We start from the raw sequence: 27561 nt of genomic DNA, 5'->3' as shown, positions 1-27561 counted from the left end.
GAATGCGCTCATAATGCGTGCTACCGCACGTTGAAATTAAGTCTCGTCGGGTGCCGAGGACGCAGGAATCAAGGACGACCACGATACGCGCCAGTTCTGCCGAGAAAAAAAAATACGCCAAAGAGGTTCCGTCGCTATGCGTAAAAGAGATGCGCAGAGAGCAGGGCCATCTGGTGGGAAAATCAAAAACAAAATGCCACGTGACTTACCTGGACTCTGATTGGCGGACGCGCCGCGCGACGCGTTTTTTTTTTCTACTCCAAGCAGCAGCACGAGGCGGCGCGATTTCGTGACGGATCATGCTGGGCACGCGTCGAAATGATGCGCGCGTCACACCATCCGCGCGTCAATCGCGCCATGCGGTTCCGCTCCCGTCACCCCGCGGTCGCCACCGCTGACGGCATGTCTCCGAAGGAACCGTCCTTTTATTTCAGAACGGCTATTCTTAACTATTGCTACTTGAAGGGTTTTATAGTGCAACAACAATTCGTTGTATGTTTTACCCTGCCTGTAAGCGTACAGTAGGAACAAAAGAAAACAAATACAAAGCGTATTGGAAAACGCTTTAAGGTCATCAAAAGCCTTATGAAAGAACAACAGAGGTGGTAGTGGCGGTAGTTCGCTGGGTTTATTCTGAATCATTCTGTCTCATTCTCGGCATCATTCTCCGCAAGCACATGGTGCCTGCAGTGATTCCTTCCTTGATTTCTGGTTTCTGCAAGTTAAAAGATATTTTTTTCTTTTAAATGAATAATGCATATGCAGCAACGTTTTACAGACACGATCGAAACAACAGACAGCGAACACATACCAGGCGGTAACATCTGGAACCCAGGAATTCGGTGCACGAACATATTGTGCCTTCATCGGCCGCAAATGCTGCTACCACGAAACAAAAGATCTTTGTTTTTCTTTTCTCTCTAAAATGTAAGTCTACGGCAACGAAGCGAGACTCCCAAGATGAAAAAGAAAAATATCTACTAATGGAGGCACACATGAAGCTTTCAACGGTATGGCAGCGTACGGCAGCAACGTACAGCGATGCCGGGTAAGGCCAACGCCCTCTAGAAAAGCTCCCTTTCCAGTTGGCGTTGGTAGGGCACGTGTGAACATTAACTGGAGCCAACGCTCGAACTTACAACGGAGAGCAATGAAGCGCATGGTGACGCGTTGTCGCGGAAGCGGCAGGCCTGAATACAGTCGGGTCTGCAAAAACAATTAGTCCTTTTCATGAGACGTGGCGCGAAAAGGCGAAAAAGATTACCACGTGAATTAATCTGAGTGCTATCGTGCCAACAGGCTATACCTTCGAGCTCAAGGTGGTAAGGGAAGGGTAAGGCGGTCAGAAACACGGAGGATGAAGAAAAAAAAAAAACAACCTCCGCCGTGATCATACGGTAACACGTCGCGCCAAACGCGTTTTTTTTTTATTGAGGCAGCATTCAATGGATAGTTAGGAGTGATATCACTCCCTTCACCCTTCACTTCTGCCTTTCCCCGTATATAAGGTATCCGTCTTCCATCAATAAAATTTAGTTGACAGTCAGCGCTTGTGTCTGGTCCTTGTTACTTTGTGGTTGCATGTGTTTGCACTGCCACAATTCTTACGTTAAGTATGCACCAACTCGCCCAGAAAGAAGTTTTAACAGTTCATGCACGCCAGCAGTGAAGTAGGAGTTACCGGAAATGCATGTGCAGACGGCGGTCCCGAAGTTCGAAACTGAAACCGGATCCTTGTCGGAAGGCTAAGCGCCGAGAGAAACAATGAGGAGAGGTAGTGAAAAAATTACCGACGATTACGTTACTTCCTAATGCGAAATTTGAGCGCAGCAAATAAGCTGTTTCACCTTTTCGATAGATTGACACCGCACAGGGGTTGCATTGGAGGAGGAGCGAAGAAAGGAATTAAGTTCGAGCCGGCGCTTTGACAACCGGAGACTCGCAGGAAGAGGGGGGAGGGGGGCGGCGTGTACACCCAGCGGCAAACGATGGGGGCAGAAGCGCGCGCAGCAAGCGGACAACACGATAAAGGGAGGAGGGAAGAGATAGCAGCGACTGACTGATGCCGCTGACGCCGATAGTGAGTCAACCCCAGCTGCGGAGTTGGTTTCAGGGACAACGAATAACCGGCGCGTCGGCAACTGAAGAGCACCCTATCCGCCACACAAGAACAGGGGGGGGGGACCCTTTCCTCCTCTTTCTGCATGGCGGCGACGGTGTTCTATGCAGTCACGTTATCTTGACTCTCTAGCGGCGTCAGCGGCATCCAGCGGTATCAGTCGGTCGCTGCTAGCGCTGGGGGGATGAAAGGGGGGCGGAGCTGGTTACGAGGCCGACGACAACGCCGACGACGACGCGAAACCCAGGAACGGACGCCAAAGAGCTGCGCTCTAAAATGTCCATAGAGGGGCGCCATGACTGGGTGCAGCGAGCGCTTACGTTAACACTGGAATCGCCGAAACAAGCGAAGAGGACACGCCGGAGAAGACGGAGTGGGGCAGAGTAGCGCCGTCCCAATGTTGTCATTTCTAGGGATTTCTCCCTAGATCAAGGGACGTTGGCACCGACTTATGGATTTGGCGTTTTGGGTAGAATAAACAGGAACCTTCAAAACGCATTGAGAGCTATTCTCAACGATGGATTTATGCACCTGAAACCGCAGTTTTTAATTTTCAATTTCAATTCTCGCTATTCCTATAGCATCGTCGTCGGCTGGTATGCCGGGTTTAGCCATTAAGAGCAACGGACGTGATGAGAAATCAAGAATGCATCGATAGAAAAGACGCTGTCTGCAAGTGGGCAGCTCTTGCAATGCGGGCTTGTTTGTATGTCATCTTGGAATGCTAGTGCAGGGCACACAAAACGATGATTATACAAGGAGAAACGCGCTGACGTAAATGCCAATCACATGAGCAAAAATAGCTGGTGACTTGTTCCCGTTTTGTTTCAGTATCTTGCCGAACACTGTTGTTTACCGTAATCTACGTCTACGCCGGAAGAGACAATCAAAACTAATCTGAATCATTATCGCTCTCCAGAAGCGGAAGAGCGGTGTCGTGTCGTAGCTTAAAAAAAAAAAAAAAGCTTGATAGATTTTGGTGTCCAGTGTCGTCAAAGGCGTTTTCTCAAGCTGAGTTGAGTGCTTCAAGAGACGCTCCGGAGCTGATAATTCAGAGGCCTAGGAAGAAAAACAATAAAAATCTCGTACGTAGATTCCAGCACGTCAGACGATGCATTAGAACGTATGGTAAATTCTAACTGTACGCTAGTCCTTTCTTGACCGGTCTTGCTACATGAACGATACCAATCGTGAAAACTTCAAGCGAGATGAGCGACCGCAGTTTAAAGACAATAAAGGCTCAGCAGAAAGGGATAAGTATGAGTCGATTCCTAATGACTCTCGCCGAATGAGAACCGTTCAGGTTCAGTCGCGTGAAATATGAGCTGCAACACGGTACACGGGTTCAATAGGGCACCAAGACTGCACGGCGGCGCCAACATCCGAAAAATCGGTGTAACAATTACCTTTATATTCTAACTGTGTTCAGCTCTCCAATTATTCGTATGTCGGCGCTGCCATGAAGTCCTGGCGCCCTTTTGAACACGGCCACCCTGATGCAGCTAGTTAACACGCGACCGTACAAAGATTAGCACGTACCGTGAGTTTATGGGCTCTTGTCTGTCTTTCGCGCCATAGTGACGCAATTATTAAGCGCGACGAAATAGAGCTGACTCGTGCAAAATACCCATAAATACGTAAAACTAGGCCTTTTATTTTGTCAAACTAGATGTTCTTCAGGATCTATAGGGCTCACTAGTAAGCACCATCGTCCTATTGAGTGTCTGGCCACTCGAGCGCCACATTAGTAATCCGTGGCACTAACAGAGACATGTTGGGAAGTACACGCAAGACTTTGGAGCACATTCGTCGCCGTCCAGTTTTCTGCGCGCCTACGCTTCGCCATTCTCGCAGGGCTTCTGCGCGCCCAGCACGTCGTAGGGGCGCTTCGACAGCGCGGCGTCATCCTGCTGCTTGTTCAGCATGGCGTCTATCGGCTTCCTGGTAAACAGCAACGGAGGCCATCTTTAGTGCGCGTGCCACCAGGGCGTAAGCTCCGCGCAGCCATGAACGCGATATTCCCTATAACCTCCACATAGATAATAATGCATTAGCATTAAGTGCCTAAGTGGAAAAAAAGTGTGTGTGAAGTGTCGGAAGCCGGTCGTACACACACACACACACACACACACACACACACACACACACACACACACACACACACACACACACACACACACACACACACATATATATATATATATATAGGGTGTCCCAGCTAACTTGGACCAAGATTTAAAACATACCAAACAGCTCTAGAAAAAGTGTACCGACTGCACAGTAGCCGTAGTCGCATGTACTTTGGGCCAGTATACTTCGTGATGAAAAAAATGCTGGCCGCAAGTACATGCGACTACGGCTACTATGGAGTCGGTATGATTTCTCTAGAAGTCTTGGGTCTATCTTGGGTAAATCTTCGTCCAATTAAATTAGCTGTGACACCATATATATATATATATATATATATATATATATATATATATATATATATATATATATAGCAAATAACGGTGGGTTGCTTAGCACCACTGTCAGTCGCACATCGCTTTCCGAAGAGGCAGGACATGTGTCGAGTGAGCTCCTGCACAACACTTGGCAAGTGACGCGAACACGGTTAATATCCATGGATGCGGGACCTCAGAGAAGTGTCACGTAATGCTAACGCATTTCTCGCACTTACTACTAAATCTCCCCCGAAATTTTTTTTGGGATAATTTAACGTGTAATCAACAGAGTAAATAAAATAATATGTGATTGTGCATTGGTCTGTGGTTGCTAAAGCGGCAAATAAGCGTGTTTTGAAGGTTCTGGTAGCATTTTTTTCTCTTCTAAATATATATTAAATGTCATGCTATATATAGATAGCAAGCCAAGTAAATGTACCTTCTAGGGATGTAACATTTAAAAACAAATGTTGGGCACTAATATGTAATATTATTACGGAGAAACAAATATTTAATGAATATAGCAGAAAACGTTGCCAGCGTTTACTGATAATGTAAAAAGAAGGAATACATAAATAATCAGAAATATAAAAAAATGTTTCCATCTCAAAAGCCTATAATACGTTTAAGTTTGAATGTTCTAGGTCATAAGGGACAAGATAATTCTTGCTACATAGAGGAAACTGCCTTTTTCCTTCTGTGGCCAGTTATATTTGGCCCCGTTAGAAAAGTTCAAAGCGCAATACTAGAATGAAAATCAGTAAAAAATATGTGTCATGCTGCATTTTGCTGTCTTTATTTCAGCTAATGCTAGTCTCAATGTCAACCTTGAAATGATTTTGCCTCCCCTATCTAAGTCGGGGGTTACAAGCTCTCAAACCTTCGGCAGATCATTGGCGAAAACTTCGGGTAATATATTCTGTATGACGATGGCTATTACTATCGGAGAGCATTATTTAGTACATACGCTGCTGTGTACTTGTGTGAAAATCATCATGTACTGGTTATGCAATAGGTGTCGAAGAAATTATTTTGAGGCGAAAGACCACGCCGTGAGTGCGGACTAGGGCACTGAATATACGGTACCTTTCTTGTGGTTAAATAGTTAAAATGGGACCACTTGTTATCGATTGGGCGAATGGGGTTGTTGCTGTCGTACATTCTGCTGGTGACGGAATTACGTGAATGACGTCTTACCACTCCACAGACGCCTCTACTTACCGAAAAAAGTTTCTTGAAGCTGAACATTGCTTCCTGCGAAACAAGAGTACGAGAATTAAACGCAAACACAAAGGGAAGAGAGCAAACACAAAAAGAAAGGAAGAATGGTGCGTATACAGGCGGAGAATGTAGTAATAATTATGTAGACAAGAAATAAGATTCCGAGCTTGTGTTGATTATTAAAAAAAGAGAATAATATTTTTAATGATACGTCCTGCAGTGCCCATGGCGACTGCTGCTCAGCAAGACTCACGGTAGAAATCCGCGGACACGGGGGCAACGTTGTCTTAAGGGCGCTGTAGCCACATTGTTATGGCCCAAAACAGAATGAATGAATGAATGAATGAATGAATGAATGAATGAATGAATGAATGAAACACACAAACAAGGCCTGTTCTCACAGGGTTTCGACGTGTTACATTGACCACCATAAAATGCAGAACGAGCTGCACATTACGTTATTTCTAGAAAGCACAGGACAGCCTAATATACGTGGCAGAAGCCGCTTTTTCCACGACCGGTAAGAAAAACGTCGAAAGCTTTCGCGCCGCCGCCAGAGTGCGTTATTTGGAACCTCGTTTAAGAAAATCGGTTTAAATTACTTAAAAAGAAAGAGAGAATATTTAGTTACTACGTGCAATTCGAAAGTACGGCTCTCACCGCAATTCACCACGAATCGCTCGTGCAAATTGAATGACTAAGGCAAAGCGAATTGAGTTGCGAGGCGCTGCACATCATACCCCAGAATTGCGGTAATCTGTGCAGCTTTTCCCTATAAGTAGGTAATGTTACGGTATGCCAGTCGCCGTTGCGTTAATTTTCGGCTAGTTTTCTGCGTACCGCATATGGAAAGAATGCCGGGTTTCGTCTACCAGACTAGCTTGCGGCTCAGAGGTATTCGCGAATCGCGAGAGAAAATTTTCGAATAAGAACAAATGGCACTTACCGGTGTGCAGATAAACCTGGCTAGTGTCTGGACGTTCAGGCGGTTGTACTGCATGACCTGGTTCAGCCGATTCTGAAGCTGCGACAATGGACATGTTTTTCTAGAGCTTTAATCTGCTAGAGCTTTAATCTGACGACAGCATGCTGTTTGATAATGGACATGTTTTCCTAGAGCTTTAATCTGACGACAGCATGCTGTTTGATGTACACGCTTAACTACGAATACCACGATGTTTCTTTGGAAATTAGTTTTCGACTCCTCGCGTGAAAATATAATCTGTAGAATCCCGTACTTACAGATGGCGAGAGGTACATCCACACGCATCCGAGTACTTGCACTCTGTCCCGAAGTCTCAGCGCTGAAAGGAAACGAAAAAGGAGATCCAAATACACGAACAAATCAGATAAAAAAATTCAGCAGAGATACTTAAGACTGCTCACGTGTGGGAATACGAAAGCATTACAGTCGCTTTCGTGAAATGTTTTGTTCGTTTTTTTTTTTCTGTGCGGTCCTTGCCAGCGCGAAGCTCTCGCCTGCGTTTTAACTGCGCCTCGGTAAGGCCAAATGAAAACGCGCCAGGCGTCTCAACACGCTGGCTCGCCCGCGAGGAGTTCGCAACTCGAAGGACCGCTCAGCTGTATTCGATTGGACATTAATGCTTTTTTTTATTTTATGCACTCATTTTATACGCCCATGACGTGGCGCCACCTCTTAACCATTGGCTGCCACGTGACGTGCGCGCTGCCGCATGCGCCAGGCACACATTTAGTCGACCACAACCGTAGAGCCGCCCTGGCGTTGGGGACGCGTGCTCGTCTCCCACGCCGGAGGCCCCGGTTCGATTGCCACCCAGACCGAAATTTACCTAACAACCTTTTCAAAGGCATCACTTTGTTTACAGGAAGCTCCCTGAGAAATTTTCCACCATTTCGAGTATTTTCTGATAAGGTTTTACTTTTTGACGTCGGCCATTTTGCTACCATAATTCAGTCACGCCGCCGACTACGACGCCAGGTTTTCGCGTAATGGGGCACATAATGCTTTCGCATTAAACATACAAATCGTCTGTTCAAAGTCAGAGGGTTATAGATCGTGGATGCTGAGGAAGAATCGGAGGTCCTTGCAGAACGCCCGTAGGCCGTCATAAAATAATGCTCAATCAGGAATGAAGTTCTAGATCATAAAAAAATGCGCAGTGACCTGTGTGGGGTGCCGTAAACGAAGACTCATGCTAAACTTTGACCATTTCATGACTTGAGAGTGCATCTGTGTCTACGTACACCAATTTACACTCCATCCCGGCAGAACTACAGCCTTCACAAACTGTGGCCGTCTAAATCACGACGTTAAGCTCCGTACAAAAAGGCCACAGACTTAATGAGCCGTACTGTTACAGCCTCGTTACGGAATCAATAAGGCAACCGCGATTTTCTGGCCGTGGCAAGGTGATGAAAATGTTTAGGGCTGTTCAGGTATCCAGACACTGCAAAAATATCGTCCCCGATTCCGCACAGTTTTAGTGTTGGGATTGTGACACCCGGCTGAGTGTTGGGCATGTTTGTAAACTTACCTGGAAAACATTTTAACGCAGGCAGAAAGGGACAAAATGAACATGTTGACACACGGGTGTGCTAGCGCACTCTGGTATCTGCGTCTGCTCTAGTCCCTGTCTGCCTTTGCTAAAATGTATTCTAAATTTTTGTCATTATTAATGAACGCAACCAAGCTATAATCAGCTCCACAACGTAACTTCGTTCTCAGCTCGATATAATAGCGGTATAATGTGTAGGTGAAGCACAGTTCAAAGCCAGGGTGTCAGCAGGGTCGGGATCCGTATGTAATATCCAAATCTGTCGATTCCGGAAGGAAAGACTTTCATCGATCAAAAGAGACTGTTCCGTCGAAAGGGCTGGCGGTGTTCTAATATACGCGGGTGTGACATGTTGACCCTACGCAATAAGCGAGGAACAATTGCCGCTGCACAAAAGGAGCGCCGCTATGCCAGCTGTCTCACGACACTGTAGCTAGAAGAAAAGAGAAGCACGCGTCGAAACACGATGGCGTACGAGGAGACCGATGGAAAACAGTCGCCATTTGTAGCCAAGTAGTGCTGACGTTTTGTTGGTTATATGCCGGTGGTATACAGGACCAGGAAAACTAGACCCGGACATCGGAAAGCCAGAAAACCAGGCACACGAACAAACGGAAATGCTTCCTAACTAGCTTCATTTGTTATAAGAAAAAATGTTGAAGAAAAAAAAGTTTAAAAATATAGTGGGTACGGTTTGTTTTATGCGACTTGGCTTCAGATGCTTACATTCGCGTACTACACGCAGATTCACAGTAAAAAAAAAGTGCTTCGGCTTCGTAGTTTTGGCTGCACTGCAAAAGAAAGTTGCAGCCAGAGATAGTGCGCCGGCGTGGCCCTGGCGTGGTATGCCCACAGCTTCTCGGCGAGTACCTGCCGTGTTTCTGCGCACAACGCTGCACGACCGATTCCGCGCAGCGTGATGACGCGTTCACTCGGCCTCGCCATTTTTTGCCTCCAAAGGCGCTGCATGTCGAAGGGCCCTCACCAGGCCTCGTAGCAAATTTCGGTTACACGGTGGAAGCTGTTACGTGCGCTCTAGCCAGCGTTCTGCCGCAGTAATTATTCAGGCTAGTTCATTAACAGGCGAGACAGAATTATTTCTGCGCCGTGGACCCACGATTTCAGGAGGCGAGCGCCACTGCCAAGCGAGACACTCTCCGCTTGCCCTGTCTGTCTCCCGTAAGGGAAATTCCTTCCCTGCGTTCTCTCATACCGGAGCAGGAGGATCGCGTGATGCATAAGTCACGGGCTCCGCCTTCATTTTTTTCTCCTCGCTTTTGTGCTGCGCTGCGCACTTCGCTAACGGCGCCACGCGCGAGCTGTTGCGTTTGTCTCGTTTTGCGAAGCGGACTAAGGAGGAGGAGGAGGAGGAGGATGAGGAGGAGGAAAGAACATTATTCTGGTCCTGTGCAAGGTGTTGCCACCTGCCTGGCTAGTCCCATGTTGGGACCGGGAGATCAAGCCTCCTAGGACTATCACGGGCGTACTGGACAGCCAGGACTTGAGGGATGTGATCTGGAGATCTGATCATTCCTAAAAACTGATTCCGGGAAATTCCAGGGCCGAGCGACCCACACTCCCAGAGCAGATGTTCAAGCGTGCATATCTCCTTTTTGCATGCTTTGCATATAATATTCATGTCTGCAATGTCATACCATTCCTTTATTTGTGCAGGTGAATAATAAGACTGTGTTTGTAGTTGCCTAAGTGTAACTGCTTGTGCTCTGTTTAGCCTACAGTGAGGGGGTGGAAACTCCCTCCTTCCCATGCAGTAATGTTTTGTAATTTCGTTGTATGTAATGAGCGTATCTCTCTGTAGGTTCTCCAATCCAGCAGAATCAGAACCATATGTAAAAGCGGCCCGGTCTGTAAGGTCGCGGGCGACGCTGTTGGCCGATTCATTTGGATTGACAGGAATGCCGTCAAGTGAACCAAAGTGCGCCGGGAACCAATATGTGTAACGTGTAACATTTGTTTTTCTTTTGTTAATTATTCTCACAACCAGTGGGGCCATCTTTCCCCAATTCAAAGCTCTAATAGCTGTTTTCCAGTCACTATATATTTTTGTGAATCTATCGTCTGTTAGTGCCAATGCAATCGCAATTTGTTCAGCGACTTCAGGCTTGCTTGTGTAACCGTGGCGCCGTTGGTGCATTTGCCTTGATCCACTACCGCCACCGCGAACTTAGTTCGATCCTTGTAGGCAGCCGAATCAACAAAGCAGGCTCCTCTGCCCTCTTTATCCATTTTCTTGATTAACGCCCAGGCTTGTGCAACTCTCATTTGATGTTATGTTTTGGGTGCATGTTCCTGGGTAGCGGTGCGACAATTATGTTGTCGGCGAATTATTGATGAACTTTAGTGTACTTTGCTGGATCCGCAATGGGGTTGATAATTATCTTGGCCAGGATTGATCTTCACGTGCTTGTTGTAGATAGTGTCGCTATTTGTGATATTTCTTGAGCCTCCGCGATCTCCATCGTCGTGTTGTGTATTCCTAACTTGAACAATTTTTCAGTGCTGGTTCGAATTGGGAGCCCCAATGCACTTTGAACAACCTTATTGATCGCTGCGTCAAGCTTCTTGAGTTGAACCTGCGTCCAGTTGTACATGGCAGCGGCGTATGAAATATGACAGAGTACGAAAAAGTTGAATAACCTGATGAGGTTATCTTTCATGCACTTGTGTCTTCCTGCCAGGAGTCTGATTATCCTGCACGCGTTATCCGTTTTAAGGGTGATTTTCTTGACCTCCGTATGGTTTTCACCGTTTGCATCAATGAAAAAGCCTAGTACCCTGATCACGTTGACTTTGGATATATTGATACCATTTTCTGTAAGTAGGTGTATATCGCTTTTCGATAGAGGTTCCCAGCCCTTAGCCCTGCCCCCTTTTTCACGTCTATAAAATAGCAACTCCGATTTATGTGGGGAGCACCTGAGTCCAGTGGGTCTCAGGTATCCCTCCACCGTCCTGATCGCTTCAGCCAGTGCGTCCTGTATCTGCCCTTCACTGCCACTAGCACACCATACAGTGAGATCACCAGCATATATGGTATGGTCAATACCCTTAATGTCGCCCAGCTTTCAGGACAAACCAATCATGCACAGGTTGAAAAGAATGGGAGAGATCACCGATCCTTGGGGGTTCCTCGATGTCCGAGCTGAACCACTTCCGAGTTTGTGTCGCCGACCATTATCTTCGCCGTGCGTGCTTCGAGAAAAGATTTGATGTATTTAAACATCCTGAACCCTAGTCCAATGTCTTCTATCGTTTTGAGGATGTACTCATGCTTGACGCTGTCGAACGCTTTTTCCAAGTCTTATCCAAGTATGGCCTTAATATTTCTAAAATATTCATCGAGTATGTGGTGTTTGATTTGCTTCATGACATCCTGCGTGGAAAGTGCGGACCTAAAACCTAGCATGTTGTGAGTGTATATATTATTGTCCTCTAAGTGGTCTTTTAGCCTATTAAGGATTGCGTGTTCAGCGACCTTCCCCACGCATGATGTAAGTGATTAAGTTGTTCAAGCTTAAGTTGTTCAAGCTTGGAGGTTTACCCGGTTTCGGTATTAGTATAACTTGTATTGTTTTCCATTCTTCTGGGACTTCGCATGGGATCCATGCTTCATTGATGACGTCTATCAGCGATTCAATTGACGGCGCATCGAGATTGCTAAGTGATCTGCTTCTTACTCCATCAGGACCGGAGGCTGACTTTCGATTTAGTTCACTTTACACCCACCGGATTTCGGATATGGTGAAGGGTTGGTCGAGTTCAGGTTGAGCGACTCTCCTGTATTCTCATAGAAGTGGTTGGTCCAGCTCATCTCTAAATGGTAGGTATTTGTCAATTAGTTGTTTGGTAACTGTTTCGATAGGCTCATTCTTAAGGGCTATGTGTATAGCTCGGGCGAGGCTGTGTCTCCGGTTGGCTTTGGTGCCTTCTTCATTCAGCAGATGCTTGATCAATTTCCACGCCTTGCCGTTCCTTATTTGCCCATTGACTGACTCACAAAACTCATCCCACTGTTCATGGCAGAGGGTGTTACAATCTTGTTCGATTTGTTTGTCAAGTTCTGCGATTCTTTTTCTCAGCCTATGATTTAGCCTTTGGGCCCGCTACCTTCTGGTTATGGCTTCCTTGGCTTCTATTAGGTGGGCAAGTTTAGAGTCCATTACCTCTACATTAGTGTGTGTAAAAATCCTTTTGGACGCTGTTTTGATGTCCCTTCTGACGCCCTCCCACCAGTCTATGAGATTGAGTTTAGTGGTTTCGTTTCATCTTTGGGCTCTTACGAAAAAGTCTATCTATGACCTCGAATTCTCGAGTTCGGCCTTTCTCAACTTCCAGTTTGACTTCCATTACGTAATGATCGCTGCCAAACTTCATGTTTGACGATCTTACTCGCTATGCACTACAACACCTGGCTAGCGGTGTAAGTCAGTGCCACACGAATACTGAGGCAGACACAAGAGGATCAGCGAGCATGTTCGGGAGCTGGCACACGGTAGGAAATGACACTGTTTCGTTGTCTACGCGCGCGACTGCACGACGTGGGAACAAGCAGACGGAAACGGAAGTGCATCTCTCTTGCTGCGGCGCGAAGTAAAAAAAAAACAAACAAACACGCAGACATTCCCTTTGTCTGTCTCATTATTTCTTTAAACTTTTATTCGTGTATTGAAGCTACAGATTACACAAATAACAGATGTTGCCTTTAATAATTCTCGAAATCGCGTGCCACTATGAGTGACGTCACATCACTGCCATGTACGTAGGCGTACTTGTTCGATGTGCGTCGACTCCCCGGCTGGGAGCGCGGCGCCCGCGAGGAGAAGGGCAGACGGCGTTCGGTTTGAAATTTCAGCTCTTTTCGCGGCGCTTAGCGATGTAATACTTAGCAGACACGATCGTTAGCGTGCATTGTATGCACGCTAGCTCAGAATGGCCAGCTCAGAATGGCCAGACCTGGCGAGGGGCCCTTTAGCGAGGACCAAACACTTAGCTTACGCGATTACGTCCCACAAGCGCGGCTGACGGGATGCGTACTGAATGTCACGTGGTGACGTGCGAACAACACGTCATCAAAGCGGTAACTGGTGACACGCGCGTGGTAGAAGCGGAATGCATGCGAAATATCATGCTAAGACGCTGCTGCCACGAACGGAAGTGACGTCGTAGTTGGGATCACTTGATTGTGACGTCATTTAAAGAAGTATGGCATGTTCCGGTTTATAGTTTTGCTCGCGCTGCTGGACCTGCTTCAGGTTTCGAGCTTAGTTGAAATATAATTTTATGGTGTGCTAGAATATACTTCTCGTTGATGCCTCGAGCGGCCAGTGGCGCGGCAATTCTGCCTGTATTCGCGTGCTTCTTTTCCGTTCGGAAAAAAACTTTAATGTAGCACGTATTGAGCAACAGAAAGGTGTATCGAAAGTTTTTCCTGTACCTCTACAATGTACTAATTGACGCTTTTCATCTGATCATAACATTTGAGAAGTTGAATAACTGATTCGGACTAATTGTGTAATTAGGCGAAATGCAAAAAAAAAAAAACTATCTCCTTCAAAGTGACGACAAAAAACATTAGTTCGGTTCTGCCCGGCTACATGGCATTTACATATGTTTAAATCTTGGGGCATGAATGTTGGGACACACTTATAAATCATTGCTTCTTTTTCAGTTTACCATCAGTACGTCAGCGTCATACAGTCATCGTCATGCCTCTATGCTCATGGGCGACCTTGGCAAGTGAGCGGCATAGATACGTATATGGGACCATATCGGAGTGTGGTGCATATATAGCCGAAGTAACGAAAATCTCAGAATCACCACTACACGTCTCAAACAAGCGTCACTTTCCTAATGTGGTCTGTCGTTACATTGCTCGCCTTCTATTCGCATTACCGTCGACAGTCTTCGTGCAATTAATTCTACCGTAATTTTTTTTTACTGCTGCCTCAATCTTTCCGATGCTATAAATTAGTATCACTTATTCTGTTCTTGTTTATCAGGTTTGACAGTCCAGCGAATTCAGATCACATCAGATAAGCAAACTTGAATTGGACACTGTCATGCTTTGTCGTTTCACAATTAGGTCTCTTGTTACGTGGGAGACCTTACGTAGTTGGGTTGGTGCCTTAGGTCACTTGCAAGTGCTGCTTCCTAAATCAGTCTAGTTACGATTTCACTATTAGTCCCTTCATCTTTCTGTTCTAAAGCTGCACACTTGTTTGCAAGCACTAGCCTGAATTCATCTGCTTTTACGCTTACTGCGTTCGAGGTGGCCTGTTTCCTCTTGACTAATTTGTCTCTTTCTCTCTACAACTTTAGAGCAATCCTAGACCTGACTGATGTGTGATCACTGCGCTCTGCTCTACCGAAAACTTCTACATCCTGCACTCTGCATGGGTCGGCACAGGCTATGAAATCTATTTCGATTCTTATGTCTTAGTTAGGAATTTTCCAGGTCCACTTCCTGTTATTGCGCTTGCTGAGAAAGGTCATCATTATTCAGAGTCAATTCGATTCTGCGAATTCTACCAACATCTATTCTCTATTATTCCTGCAGTCAATGCCGTAGTTTCCAAGTGCCCGTTCCCCAGCCTGCGCTTTACCAGTTTCGTATTGAACTCATCCATCACCACGGTGGAAGAACGGATAGGATATCTGAACGGCGCCTTCTGTCTGCAGGACGAGATGACTACAGCCCTATTCGGGCTTCATCCCTTTGCCGGCAGCAGCGCTGTATGGTAGCAAACAGTCATCCAGCCTGCCTGATCTAATCAGTCATGCTCTACATGTTCTTTATCTAGCATTTTTGTATACATCTCCTTAATCTGCAAAAGATCTGGTAGTATCAATCTTTTACCTGCTTTTTTTTTCCACAAATACTCTAAACGTCTCTTGCTTACTCGACTGCTGACCGGGTGACGCTTCCTTCCACTTTAAACCCAAGCGCTCCTGGAAGGTGTACGTTACTTACGGTTCTCACTGGGTGAAGCCCTTCGCATTCCATTACGTTGTGCTCCCGATCTTTACTACAGTATGCAGATGCCTCACCTACTTCCGAATATTTGCTCCGGTATGTTTTTGTCCTTTTCTCCGTTTGAACCTCAAATAGCAAGGCACTTTCCCTTTGTGTTATCGTACAGATTTTCCCTTCTAATTTCTTTCTTTACATTCTTTGCACCCATTCACGGTCTCTTTCTCTCACTTTCTTTCTGATGAATCCTGGTTGTCTATTTACAGTATCAATTATCCTGTACTTGGTTGCCAACTTTTTTTACCTCTTCCTCCATTCTGTGTCCGCGCTTTTCAGGTACAGATGCACTTTAACTGCCCATTTATTTTCATCCATGTTTCCGAGTCTTTCTTCGAAAGTAATTTTGCTCTGCGCTCTTCTGACTTCAAACGAGGCCGAACCCATGTCAGCCTGCACTCACTCAATTGTGGCTTTTACCGTGAGCTCCCAAAGCAAATCCGCCCACCGATCTTTGGTTAACTTCCAACCCCGACAAGATATCCGATTTTAAGCACAGAATGACATTTGCGAATGTTAGCGCTGGCACAATTACCCCTTTCCAGATTCCACGCACCACCTCATACTTATTGTGGCTCCACAGTACTCTGTATTTCATTATTGCAGCATTCCGCTTTCCCTTTATTTTCACATTCTCTTGGTGGGCGCTTGAGTAAGTCTTTCCTTCATGTATACGCCGAGGCATTTATATTGCTTGACTATGGGTATGACTTTCTCTTGAATCGACACTACATAATTACTCGTTTCTCATTAAAGATCATAATTCCCGATTTCTCTGAGCTAAACCTAAGGCCGATTTGTTGCTGCGTTGCCACGTATATTCGCAAGTGTCTGTACATGTCTTTTATTGTCCGCTAGTAGCCCTGTGTCCTCTGCATACATCAGTCCAGGAAGCTTCTCTCGCACGATTTGTCCATTACACATGTAGATAAATCAAACGCTAAGTCGCTGTTTTCCAGTCGTCTTTCTATGCTTTTAACCTAAAGCTTGAACAACTACGGAGAAAGAGGACATCCCTGCTTCAGTGCTAGGCGAATTTCCACCACTTCATTAATTCCTCAACCTTTTCATACAGCTAGTACTCAGTTGTCTCTATATATATGCCTCAGCAGTTCCACGAAATTGTCATATATGCGTTTGTGTTTAAGAATATCTCATAACAATTCCTTGTCTACCTTGCCGTAGGCTCCTTGAATATGTAGAAATGCTACCGATAAAGGTCTATTCTGAGCTGCTGAAATGTCTATATCCCGAGTTAGTACAAACATATCATCTAAGCTTCTGCCTGGACTGAACCTATTCTCCAATTCTACCAGTACATCGTTTTTTTTTCACCCACTTCGACAGTTCCAATTTTATGTCTTGCATTGCCATTCTATATATTACCGACGTTACTGTAACTAACATGCACGAGTCCGTCTTATCCTTATCACCTTTGCCTTTGTAGATGAGGTTAATCTTGCTTTCGTGCCATCCAACCAGAATTTTCTCCGTTCTAATCACTTGTTCTATGCATCATTATTCAGCAGTGCCTTCCTCTTTGAGCCGAAGTTTTTGACTAGCTGTATTGAGATTTCACTGCGCCCCGCTACTGTGTTATTACGAAAATTTCCTTCGGATTTTTATCAATAATTTATCTTTCTACGCTACTTCGATCTCGGGCTTCTCTGTGGTTGCTGGATATGTTGTGTGAACTACGCTTTCTTTCGTGTTGAAGTTATCTCTAATAACGTCTGTCATGTACCGCAGCGAACCGTCTCCTTCGTAGATTTTGCCGTCGTCATCCATTACGGCAGTTTGCGACCCCCCCCCCCCCCCCATGATCCGCGTCATCCGCCGAGAGAGCCGTAAACCACGACCGAAAAAATTCACCGACGAATGCGATAACTCTATAATGCGAAATTTGAGCGCAAGCTGCATACGTGTTTTCATTTTGCGACATGTTGGCTGGCGCGGACAATCTGTCTCGTTGCAAACGGAGCGAAGTGTGGCGCGACTGCCTCGCTAGGCGGGAGATCGCAAGAGGCAGCGCGTGGGTGACGCGTGGCCGCGATTCACAACAAGCGCCGCAGACGGACCTCCGGGCATGCAGCGCTTTGTTACCATATATGGTATTGGTGGCGACATCGGTGAAGAGACGACGCGCGCTACTCTGGCGCCATCTCGTGGTCATCGTTGCCGCAGAGCCCGTCTCGCGCGGCACTACGATTTTCTTTTCATGCTTACGCCATAAACTACTACTCCGCTTTCCGCCTCATGGTTTCACTGCACTCTCCTCCTCCGCTTTTGTCCTCGCGCTCTCTTCGCTATTGCCGTCTTTCATCCGCGCTACGGCCGGCGTTCGGTCTTTCATCCTTCGCTGTGCTCGTTCGCTAGGTTACGAGGGAGGCCGACGCCGTCGCTCGCCATATCAACCGGTGACTGTGCACTAAAAATCGTTGACACGGCAGCCTCGTTTAGACACCTTATCTGTTCTTCCGCCATGTACCTGACTAATATACTGAGTTTGAACCTTTCTCATTGTTAATTGAATATCTTTGCAGAACTGTTCTATTTCTTCATGATTATGACTGGACGTTGGAGCGCAGGCTAGCGCTAGGTTTATTCTGTCTCCTATTTAGTTTCCTTACGACGACCGCTACACTTTCAATAATGTTCTAGAAATGATTAATTTTACTTATTCAATTATTTCGCTGACGATTCATGATTGCCGTGACGCTGGAGACAAGTGGTGACGTCAACTGTGACCTTACTAGAGCTGACTAGCGAATTAATTAATCAATGTTGCCCGCTACCTCGTTTTGAATTACAAGTCCGATCCCATATGTATACTCTTATCTGCAAGAACTCTAGCAGAGCACGTGTCCGTTATTAGCACAGCATAAGCCCTATCACTTCTTCTCGTCTCACTAAGGACAGTGACATCCCAGCCAATGCCTGATAATTCCTGAAAGAGCCCCGCTATGCTGGTTTCACTCGAGCAGGTTCGCGCGTTAAACGTTGCCATGTTCAATTTCGAGTGGTGGCGTTTGGGACTACAACAGCAAGAAAGGAAAATGATTCAGAAACTTACAGTGACCAAAACAAACTTTTTACCTGCGCCAAACACACACACACACACACACACACACACACACACACACACACACACACACACACACACACACACACACACACACACACACACACACACACACACACACACACACACACACGTGGCTGGTGGTTGTGTGTGTGTGTTCTCACTTTTGTGTGTCTCTTTTGCGTCGCTCTAATGAAAAATAATCCACAGTAAACCATACCAATGAACATGCCCAAGAGAAATTGAATCTGATTCAATTGCCGTTTATTAGTCTATCAATATTATGAATTAAACATTCACAATTAAACATTGCGCAATTATACCCTATTATTTCAATTGCTCATTTCATTACCATTTCTTGCGTGTGCGGAATTTTCTATACGAGTCACTCCGTGATACGAGTTCACCTCCCCTTGTAAAGACGACGCGACTGGCAACCTCTCCCAACTCTCCGCAATAAGCTTTCTTTGTGTGACTCATTTTGCGTCACGCATGCCTTTCAAGGCCTGTACAGCTGCTTTCCACGAATAAGTGTTTCAATATGTGGCCTAAAGAAGCTCGCCCTGTCGCGCATCTGCACAGTTTATTCCTATACTGTGCACGTCTAAAGTGATGGATCGGTGTCTTGAATTGCCGGCACGACGCATTTCGTTGTTCCAATCTTGTCTCTCGGTCAGCATTTTAATCTGGGCCACAAAGCAATTTCTATGAATGCGTTCGTGGATGGCTGCCATCTGGAAGCTAGTTCGTTCAATTCCGCGGGAGGTGCCTTGGAACTATGTTTCAAGAGGCGAAGCTAGCTCTGTGAGGCGCTGACTATTTGGTAACAGGATGATTTTACACCAAGTGCTTGCTGCTGTTGAGACAGAGCATGGTTTGAAAAGAAGCCGCTGCACAAAACTACAGCGAATACCTTGACCTTGTGGCTGATTATGACAATAACGTGGGCTAGGCCAAGTTCACCCTAAGCGATGCTATTTTTCCCTCAACTACATGCATGAACGATGCTAACAATTTAGTATAGTATGCACGATGTTGCAGATAATTTCGTGGCTCACAGGGAGAATGGTCTCCACCGAATCAACAAATAAAAAAAAATCTGGGCCGTAATTTTGCAGTGTTTCTATTTTAGCTGTCATTCTTTCTTCACTACGTCTTGTTGCGTTTCGCCTGCGACACGTGGTTTTGCCGGCGCGACGGCGGCGGGGCGGCGGACATTTTGGCCCGATCGTCGTCACCGCAACACTCATCGCCAGGTGTTTCCAGGCGCGTCTGCGGCGATGCGACCGCCTAGGGATTTCGTTCCAGTCATTGTGCCCGAAACAGGCGATGCCAAAGCAGGGATCTCATTCCAGTTATTGGGCCCGAAACAGGCGATGCCAAAGCAGGGATCTCGTTCCAGTCATTGTGCCCGAAACAGGCGATGCCAAAGCAGGGACCATCTTCTCGTTACAGTCATTGTGTCCGACCGGCAGCGCCACGACCAGGTGCTACGAGATCGTGCGCAGCGCCACGACATGGTGCTACGGCGTCGCTACGACAGTGTGCGTCACCATTAGCCCATTGTACATTCACGTGCTCGTCTTTTGAGGGGTTCCTTCTTGCCCTCAACTGCGAGAGTATAAAAACAGCTGCCCCCGGACGCCAGAGGGAGGGCTCCGATTTCTTCCGTTGAGTGAAGTGCTCTCCCGTCTCTCTACTTCGGTCAAACCTGACCGCCAACTCTTTGCGATGTTAAAATAAACAAGTTGTTTCGTTGTTACCTGTCGACTCATGCTTTGCCGGGACCTTCGGATGCTTGCAGTTGTACCCCAGGCCGCCAGGCCAACGCTACCCTTGGGGCTTGCGACCCAGGTACAACCACGGGCGTCAGCGCCGAGTTCCCAACAGATCGTACCAGCAGTCGGATCCAAATATCTGGTTGCCAGCGGTGAGATCGCCTACGACTTCAAACAACTGTCTGCCAGCGGCGAGATCGCGACAACGGAGGCCAGCAGCAAAGAGATGCAGTTGACAGTATGCTGAGCAGCTCAACGACGATCCGGGAGCAGTGCAACGAGCCCTGTGTGACGACTGGTTGCCTGCAGCGGAACGACTGCGCGGAATTCCTGCCTGCGAGGTTAGGTGAGTGCGGGACTTTCTTCTTCTGAGCTTTGCCAGGCTTTTGTTAGTGTCAGAAACAGAGCTGGTAATTGTGGTTGTCGTTGCTGCCGGGTTAGTTTGCGGCAAGACAATAGTAAGCAGTAGAGAAAGCAGCATTCAGAGCAGCCATGGATTTGAAGTCGTTGCGCAAACCGAAATTGTTGGAGCTTGCAAGAGAGTTGGGTCTGGATGTCTCAGACAAACTAAGAAAACCTGAACTGCTAAAGGCTATTCTTGAGTTAGAGGCTGAGGATGACGAGCTGTCGGAATGCCTTGAGACTATTGAGGAGAGGTCAAAAAGACAGGAGCGCGAACTTAAAGAGCAAAAAGAGAAACATGAGCGCGAACTTAAAGAGCAAAAAGAGAAACAGGAGCGCGAACTTAAAGAACAGAAAGAGAAAGAAGAGCGTGAACGTAAAGCAGAGAAAGAAAAAGAAGAGCGTCAACACGCTTTGGAAATGAAGCGTCTCGAGATAGAGATGGAACGCGCTCGTAATGGAAGTCAGGCACACGGTGCAGGAGAACGCGTATTGTTCAAAATGACTGACCTGATGCGGCCGTTTAAGCTTGGAGAGGACATTGGTTTGTTCCTGGTTAACTTTGAGCGAACGTGCGAGAAGCAGGGGTTCTCTCGGGAAACGTGGCCACAGCGCTTGCTCACTTTGTTACCCGGCGAGGCGGCCGACGTAGTCGCTCGCTTGGATAGAGAGGAAGCAGAGGATTTCGACAAAGTAAAATCGAGTCTGCTAAAAAAGTACCGGCTGTCTGCGGAAGCGTTCCGTCGGAAGTTTCGGGAAAATGAGAAAGGCAAAAGTGAGTCATATACAGAGTTTGCGTATAGGCTTATGTCGAACATGCAGGAGTGGCTCAAAGAAGAGAAAGCGTTTGGTGACCACGATAAAGTTCTGCAGTGTTTCGGGCTAGAACAGTTTTATAGTCGGTTACCGGAGAACGTGCGATACTGGGTCTTGGATAGGCCAGACGTGAGTACGGTGGCTAGAGCCGCTGAGCTAGCCGAGGAGTTTGTGACGCGTCGAGCTCGCGGAGCTAAGGACGGTCAAAAGGGTGAATTTGGCTCCAAGTCTGAGAGGCCAAGGTTCACGCCCATGAGATTTAAGGGGGACACGCGTAGTGAGGATGCGAGTGAAAGCAATCCGACCAAACGAAAAGAGACGGCAGCCGAAGCCGAACGCAGAAAGCGGTTCGAGATGAGGCGAGCGGGCGTTTGTTATACGTGCCAGAAGCCGGGTCACTTTTCGGCGCAGTGTCCGGAAACAACACCAAAAGTTGTGTTTTTTTCAATAGGCAGCACTGACGAGAACATGAAGCTTCTTGAGCCTTACATGCGAGACCTCCTCGTAAACGGGAAAGAGTGCCGAGTGCTTCGCGATTCCGCAGCTACGATGGATGTAGTTCACCCGTCTTACGTAGAACCCCATATGTTCACGGGCGAGTGCGCATGGATCAAGCAAGCCGTGGAAGCTCGTAGCGTGTGTCTGCCAGTAGCAAAGGTGCTTATTGAAGGACCTTTCGGAGCGCTTGAGACAGAGGCGGCAGTGTCATCTATGCTGCCACCCCAGTACCCGTACCTATTTTCAAACAGGTCCGATCACCTCCTGCGCGAGAAGGGGCTTTTGTTTGGTGAAGCTAGTGTTCAGGCCTTAACCAGATCGAAGGTTCGGGAGCTCGCTGCAAAGGCGGTAGTTGCGGGGCCGACGTTATCAAACAACGAAAAAGGGTCAGAGGCGCAGCAAGCTGATATTCCGAGCACGCCCGAACTGAATAAACTTGAATCTGTAACGTTAAAGGCGCCAGATACTGGAGAGGAAATGCCCGACACGGGAAAGTTAGAAGAGCTATCTACTGATTTGCTCATCGCGCCTACGTCAGACGGACTTGATAGGTTGCTAAAAGTCAGCCGGTCGGCTTTGATAGCCGAGCAAAAAAAGGATGGCAGCCTGGAAAACGTGCGCTGCAATGTCAAAGAAGGTATCGCCAGGAAAACTGCGCGTTTTGTGGAAAGAGGTGGAGTCCTGTACCGGAAGTATCTAGACCGCAGAGGAGTGGAGTTCGATCAGCTGGTCGTGCCTCAATGCTATCGCCAGGATCTGTTGCGCTTGTCGCATGGGGGTTCGTGGTCCGGACACCTAGGAGTTAAGAAAACTAAGGACCGTCTCTTGCAAGAGTACTATTGGCCAGGGTGTTTTCGGGACGCAGACCATTTCGTGAGGACATGTGACACTTGTCAGCGGGTGGGCAAACCAGGGGACAAATCGAGGGCGCCGTTGAAATTGGTACCTATCATTACGGAGCCTTTTAGACGGCTCGTTATTGATACTGTGGGACCTCTGCCGGTAACAACCACGGGGTACAGACACATTTTGACTGTGATCTGCCCAGCGACAAAGTTCCCTGAAGCAGTGCCGCTTAAAGAACTCAGCTCAGTTGAGATAGTTAATGCACTACTGTCCATATTTGCGCGAGTTGGTTTTCCTGCAGAAATTCAATCAGATCAGGGCACAGTGTTTACTAGCGCTTTGACGACAACTTTTCTCGAAAGGTGTGGGGTAAAGCTGCTACACAGCTCAGTGTACCACCCACAGTCGAATTCCGTTGAGAAGCTCCACTCCGTCATGAAGCGCGTGTTGAGAGCGTTGTGTTTTGAACATCGAACTGACTGGGAGCTGTGTTTGCCTGGGGTGATGTTTGCTTTAAGGACCGCGCCGCATGCGGCTACGGGGTTTTCGCCAGCTGAACTGGTGTACGGTCGCTCGCTTCGATCTCCGCTTCGCATGCTTCGAGAATCATGGGAAGGTAGGGGCGACGACCCAGTCGTGGTGGAGTACGTGCTTAAGCTCCTCGAACGCTTAAGAAGGGCACAGGAGTTGTCAGGTGAAGCAATGGCAAAGGCCCAGCAGAGGGCCAAGGTTTATTATGATCGGACAGCCAGGGCCCGTCGTTTTGAGGTTGGCGATGAGGTCATGATATTGCGCACATCGCTAAACAACAAACTAGACGTGCAGTGGGAGGGCCCAGCACGAATTGTTCAGAAACTGTCGGACGTTAACTACGTGGTAAGTCTGCCAGGAAAGCGGAAAGCACAGCAAGTTTACCACTGTAATCTGCTCAAACCTTATAGACAAAGGGAAGCAGTGGTGTGCATGATGGTAAACGTTCCTGAAGAGCTTCCGGTCGAGCTTCCAGGACTAGGCTCAGTGACGAACAGGGAAGACACCGGTCAAGTCATTAGTGACCTTATCAGTAAAGCACCGCTGTCGCCTGAGCAGAAAACCGAACTACACCAGCTATTACAAGAGTTTCAAGGTCTGTTCTCTGAGAGGCCTGGTAGGACTTCTGTACTTACTCATGATATAGAACTTACCTCCACAGAGCCAGTACGATCCAAGGCGTATCGGGTGTCACCCCGCCAGAGCGATATTATGAAGGCTGAGGTAAAGAAAATGCTACAGCTCGGTGTTATTGAGGCAGGTGAGAGTGATTATACCTCCCCTTTGATTTTAGTTGAGGTACCGGGCAAGGAACCTCGTCCTTGCGTCGACTACCGCAGGCTTAATTCCATCACTAAGGATCAAATTTATCCGATCCCTAACATCGAGGAGCGCCTTGAGAAAGTTAGTAGCGCTCAGTTTATTTCCACCCTAGATCTTGTCAGGGGTTATTGGCAGGTTCCACTTACAGAAGAGGCTAGTAGGTATGCGGCGTTCATTTCACCAATGGGAACATTCCGTCCTAAAGTGTTGAGTTTTGGTTTGAAGAACGCGCCATACTGTTTTTCAAGTCTCATGGATAAAGTGTTGCGGGGACAGCAAGAATTCGCTTTACCGTATCTAGACGACGTAGCGATATTCTCCGCATCCTGGTCTGAGCATATGACACACTTGCGGGCAGTGCTAACCCGCCTGCGCGAAGCGGGCTTGACAGTCAAGGCTCCTAAGTGCCAGTTAGCACAGGCCGAGGTTGTCTACCTCGGTCACGTGATTGGTCAGGGTCGTCGCCGCCCCTCTGAAATAAAAGTGGCCGCTGTGCGAGACTTTCCGCAACCGCGCACAAAGACCGATATTCGGTCGTTCTTAGGTGTCGCCGGCTACTATCAGAGGTACATCCCTAGGTACTCTGATATCGCGGCTCCCCTGACGGATGCTCTAAGAAAGACAGAGCCTCAAACAGTCGTCTGGGACGAGACCAAGGAAAGAGCTTTTAGCGCCCTAAAGAGCGCCCTAACAAGCCAGCCTGTGCTACGATCGCCAGACTATACAAAAGGGTTCATTGTTCAGTGCGATGCTAGTGAGCGAGGCATGGGCGTTGTACTGTGCCAACGGGAAAATGGAGAAGTAGAACACCCCGTCCTGTATGCTAGTCGTAAGCTGTCCAGTCGTGAGCAGGCGTATAGCGCCACCGAGAAAGAGTGTGCGTGTCTCGTGTGGGCCGTTCAGAAATTGTCATGCTATCTAGCCGGCTCGAGGTTTATCATTGAGACGGATCACTGCCCTCTCCAATGGCTGCAGACCATCTCTCCCAAAAATGGCCGCCTCCTGCGCTGGAGCCTCGCTTTACAACAATATTCCTTTGAGGTGCGTTACAAAAAGGGGAGTCTCAACGGTAACGCCGATGGCTTAAGTCGAAGCCCCTAACGTAGGAATCAGCCTCAAAATTGTTTGTTACTGATGTTTTTCTTCCTGAGGCAGGATTTTTTTTAACATATTGCTTTTGTTTAGTGTTTCAAAGTGAAGATATGCTTTCTAGTGCAATTTTTCAATTTGTGGACGCGTTCTGAGTGATGCTAGACTACTGTAAGGAACTAGGCAGTGGTATAAAAAGGGGAAAGAGCCTGGCAGGGCTTAGTGAGGGTTGTGCCGTGCTTGCTGACTGAGCGGTTGAGTTTTCAGCGTAGTTCTAACGCTTGCCGGGAACGAGAACAAAAATGTGAACTCTCCCGAAGTCACTTTGCAGTGTCCCGTGCGAACCTGAACGAGAGAACGAGGCCTTCTCTGTGCGCTGCGCTCAAGAAACGTCAAGGGACGCCCGACTTCGGTTATGAGCATCATCGAGCGACATCCCTCCGGACAGCGGATGCAGTCCCCTGTCCATCGGGATCTCCTTTCCCCGGCGGGGCGGTCTGTTGCGTTTCGCCTGCGACACGTGGTTTTGCCGGCGCGACGGCGGCGGGGCGGCGGACATTTTGGCCCGATCGTCGTCACCGCAACACTCATCGCCAGGTGTTTCCAGGCGCGTCTGCGGCGATGCGACCGCCTAGGGATTTCGTTCCAGTCATTGTGCCCGAAACAGGCGATGCCAAAGCAGGGATCTCATTCCAGTTATTGGGCCCGAAACAGGCGATGCCAAAGCAGGGATCTCGTTCCAGTCATTGTGCCCGAAACAGGCGATGCCAAAGCAGGGACCATCTTCTCGTTACAGTCATTGTGTCCGACCGGCAGCGCCACGACCAGGTGCTACGAGATCGTGCGCAGCGCCACGACATGGTGCTACGGCGTCGCTACGACAGTGTGCGTCACCATTAGCCCATTGTACATTCACGTGCTCGTCTTTTGAGGGGTTCCTTCTTGCCCTCAACTGCGAGAGTATAAAAACAGCTGCCCCCGGACGCCAGAGGGAGGGCTCCGATTTCTTCCGTTGAGTGAAGTGCTCTCCCGTCTCTCTACTTCGGTCAAACCTGACCGCCAACTCTTTGCGATGTTAAAATAAACAAGTTGTTTCGTTGTTACCTGTCGACTCATGCTTTGCCGGGACCTTCGGATGCTTGCAGTTGTACCCCAGGCCGCCAGGCCAACGCTACCCTTGGGGCTTGCGACCCAGGTACAACCACGGGCGTCAGCGCCGAGTTCCCAACAGATCGTACCAGCAGTCGGATCCAAACAGTCTTCAGATAAAACGAGGCCAGGCTCCCGATAGCGTCGAAATTGTCCACTCGCCGGGGCGGATGATATGAACTGAATACAATGGGATGAAAAGAATCTATTGCCCTTCAGTCCTCTATCGCTTATGCTGGGCGTCAAATCCAACGTCACTGAAGTCGTTAAAGGAAAAACTGGTGCAAGGTAACATTATAAGACCTAAGGTATTCGGCCGTCAGTCATCTTCTGTCACCAGGATCATTTTAAGTACTAATTACCTGCTAAGTAGACAAGATAATAACGGAGATAAGTATTTACCTTAGAGAAATATATTTGCGCATAACGTAGCGCTCTGAAAACGACTGAATGGGATGTTTAAGGGCTTTCCCATGGAAAGTCACGCCCATAATTATAAATTTAAATAGGTTGACATGGCGGGTCTTCCAGCCATTAAGTTTTCTTTTTTGTGACGTTCAGTAGTATAATCACGACACGCGTACCACCCAGTGGTAGTGATCTTCATTGTCACTCCCTGGTTTCTATCGTATCCCACGGCATCACAGTTCTACAGAGGTATCTGGTAGGGGCCTTCGACGACAGATGCTGTCACACGCTCTGTAAATATTAACTGATGACAAAAACTGCGCGTCTATCGAGAAAGCGACTGAAGGCAAACACTACCACTGAGACGAGGGTCTAGTCGGGCGGCACATTTAACGCACCGAGAACGTCCAACTTACGGCAGAATGCAGGAATTTTCTTTTTCGGAGCGCACAGGCAGCAGGTGACGCTCAGCAGCAAGCACACGCCCAGCACCGTTAACCTCATCTTCCTGGTTTGTGTTCTCGTTGCGGGACGTTCCTGGTGGCCAGCGAGAGAGTCGTTTGTGAGACACCTGGTTCGTTTCGTGTCCTTCTGGGTTAACCTTCCAGAGCAGCCGACATTGGTGCAGACAGCATTGTGTGTCGCACACGTCAATCAAAGTTTCAGACATTGTTGGTTACATTGGCGGAGTGGGCTGCATTGTTTGCATTGCGTCTATCTAACCGGCTTGGTCATGTGCCTGCTTGAAAGAAACAATGAAGCGCTCACATA

The 27561-nt window shown here is 47.7% G+C and overlaps 1 protein-coding gene across 1 annotated transcript; it reads right to left on the bottom strand.

Moving 5' to 3' along the window:
* Nucleotides 1–608: 608 nt before the first annotated feature.
* On the bottom strand, nucleotides 609–27366 carry LOC142590424 (uncharacterized). The gene is made up of 5 exons (XM_075702521.1): nucleotides 27207–27366; nucleotides 7027–7088; nucleotides 6731–6808; nucleotides 5785–5817; nucleotides 609–715 (listed from the first exon to the last, which is right to left on the bottom strand). The coding sequence occupies exons 1-5, from the start codon at nucleotides 27292–27294 to the stop codon at nucleotides 629–631; spliced, it is 348 nt and encodes a 115-aa protein (XP_075558636.1). The 5' UTR covers nucleotides 27295–27366; the 3' UTR covers nucleotides 609–628.
* Between the last annotated feature and the right edge of the window lie 195 nt (nucleotides 27367–27561).

The sequence above is a fragment of the Dermacentor variabilis genome, chromosome 8 (genome assembly GCF_050947875.1).
Source record: "Dermacentor variabilis isolate Ectoservices chromosome 8, ASM5094787v1, whole genome shotgun sequence".
NCBI lineage: Eukaryota > Metazoa > Arthropoda > Arachnida > Ixodida > Ixodidae > Dermacentor > Dermacentor variabilis.
The sequence above is the reverse complement of the archived record's forward strand: the minus strand, read 5'-3'. Positions and strand labels throughout refer to the sequence as shown.

Coding starts and splice junctions, on each gene's coding strand:
- LOC142590424 (XM_075702521.1), bottom strand. CDS start 27,294: ATGAGGTTAACGGTGCTGGGCGTGTGCTTGCTGCTGAGCGTCACCTGC. Junction 5,818..6,730: donor CCAGGTTTATCTGCACACCG/GTAAGTGCCATT, acceptor CTTGTTTCGCAG/GAAGCAATGTTCAGCTTCAA. Junction 716..5,784: donor GCTTCAAGAAACTTTTTTCG/GTAAGTAGAGGC, acceptor TTTAACTTGCAG/AAACCAGAAATCAAGGAAGG.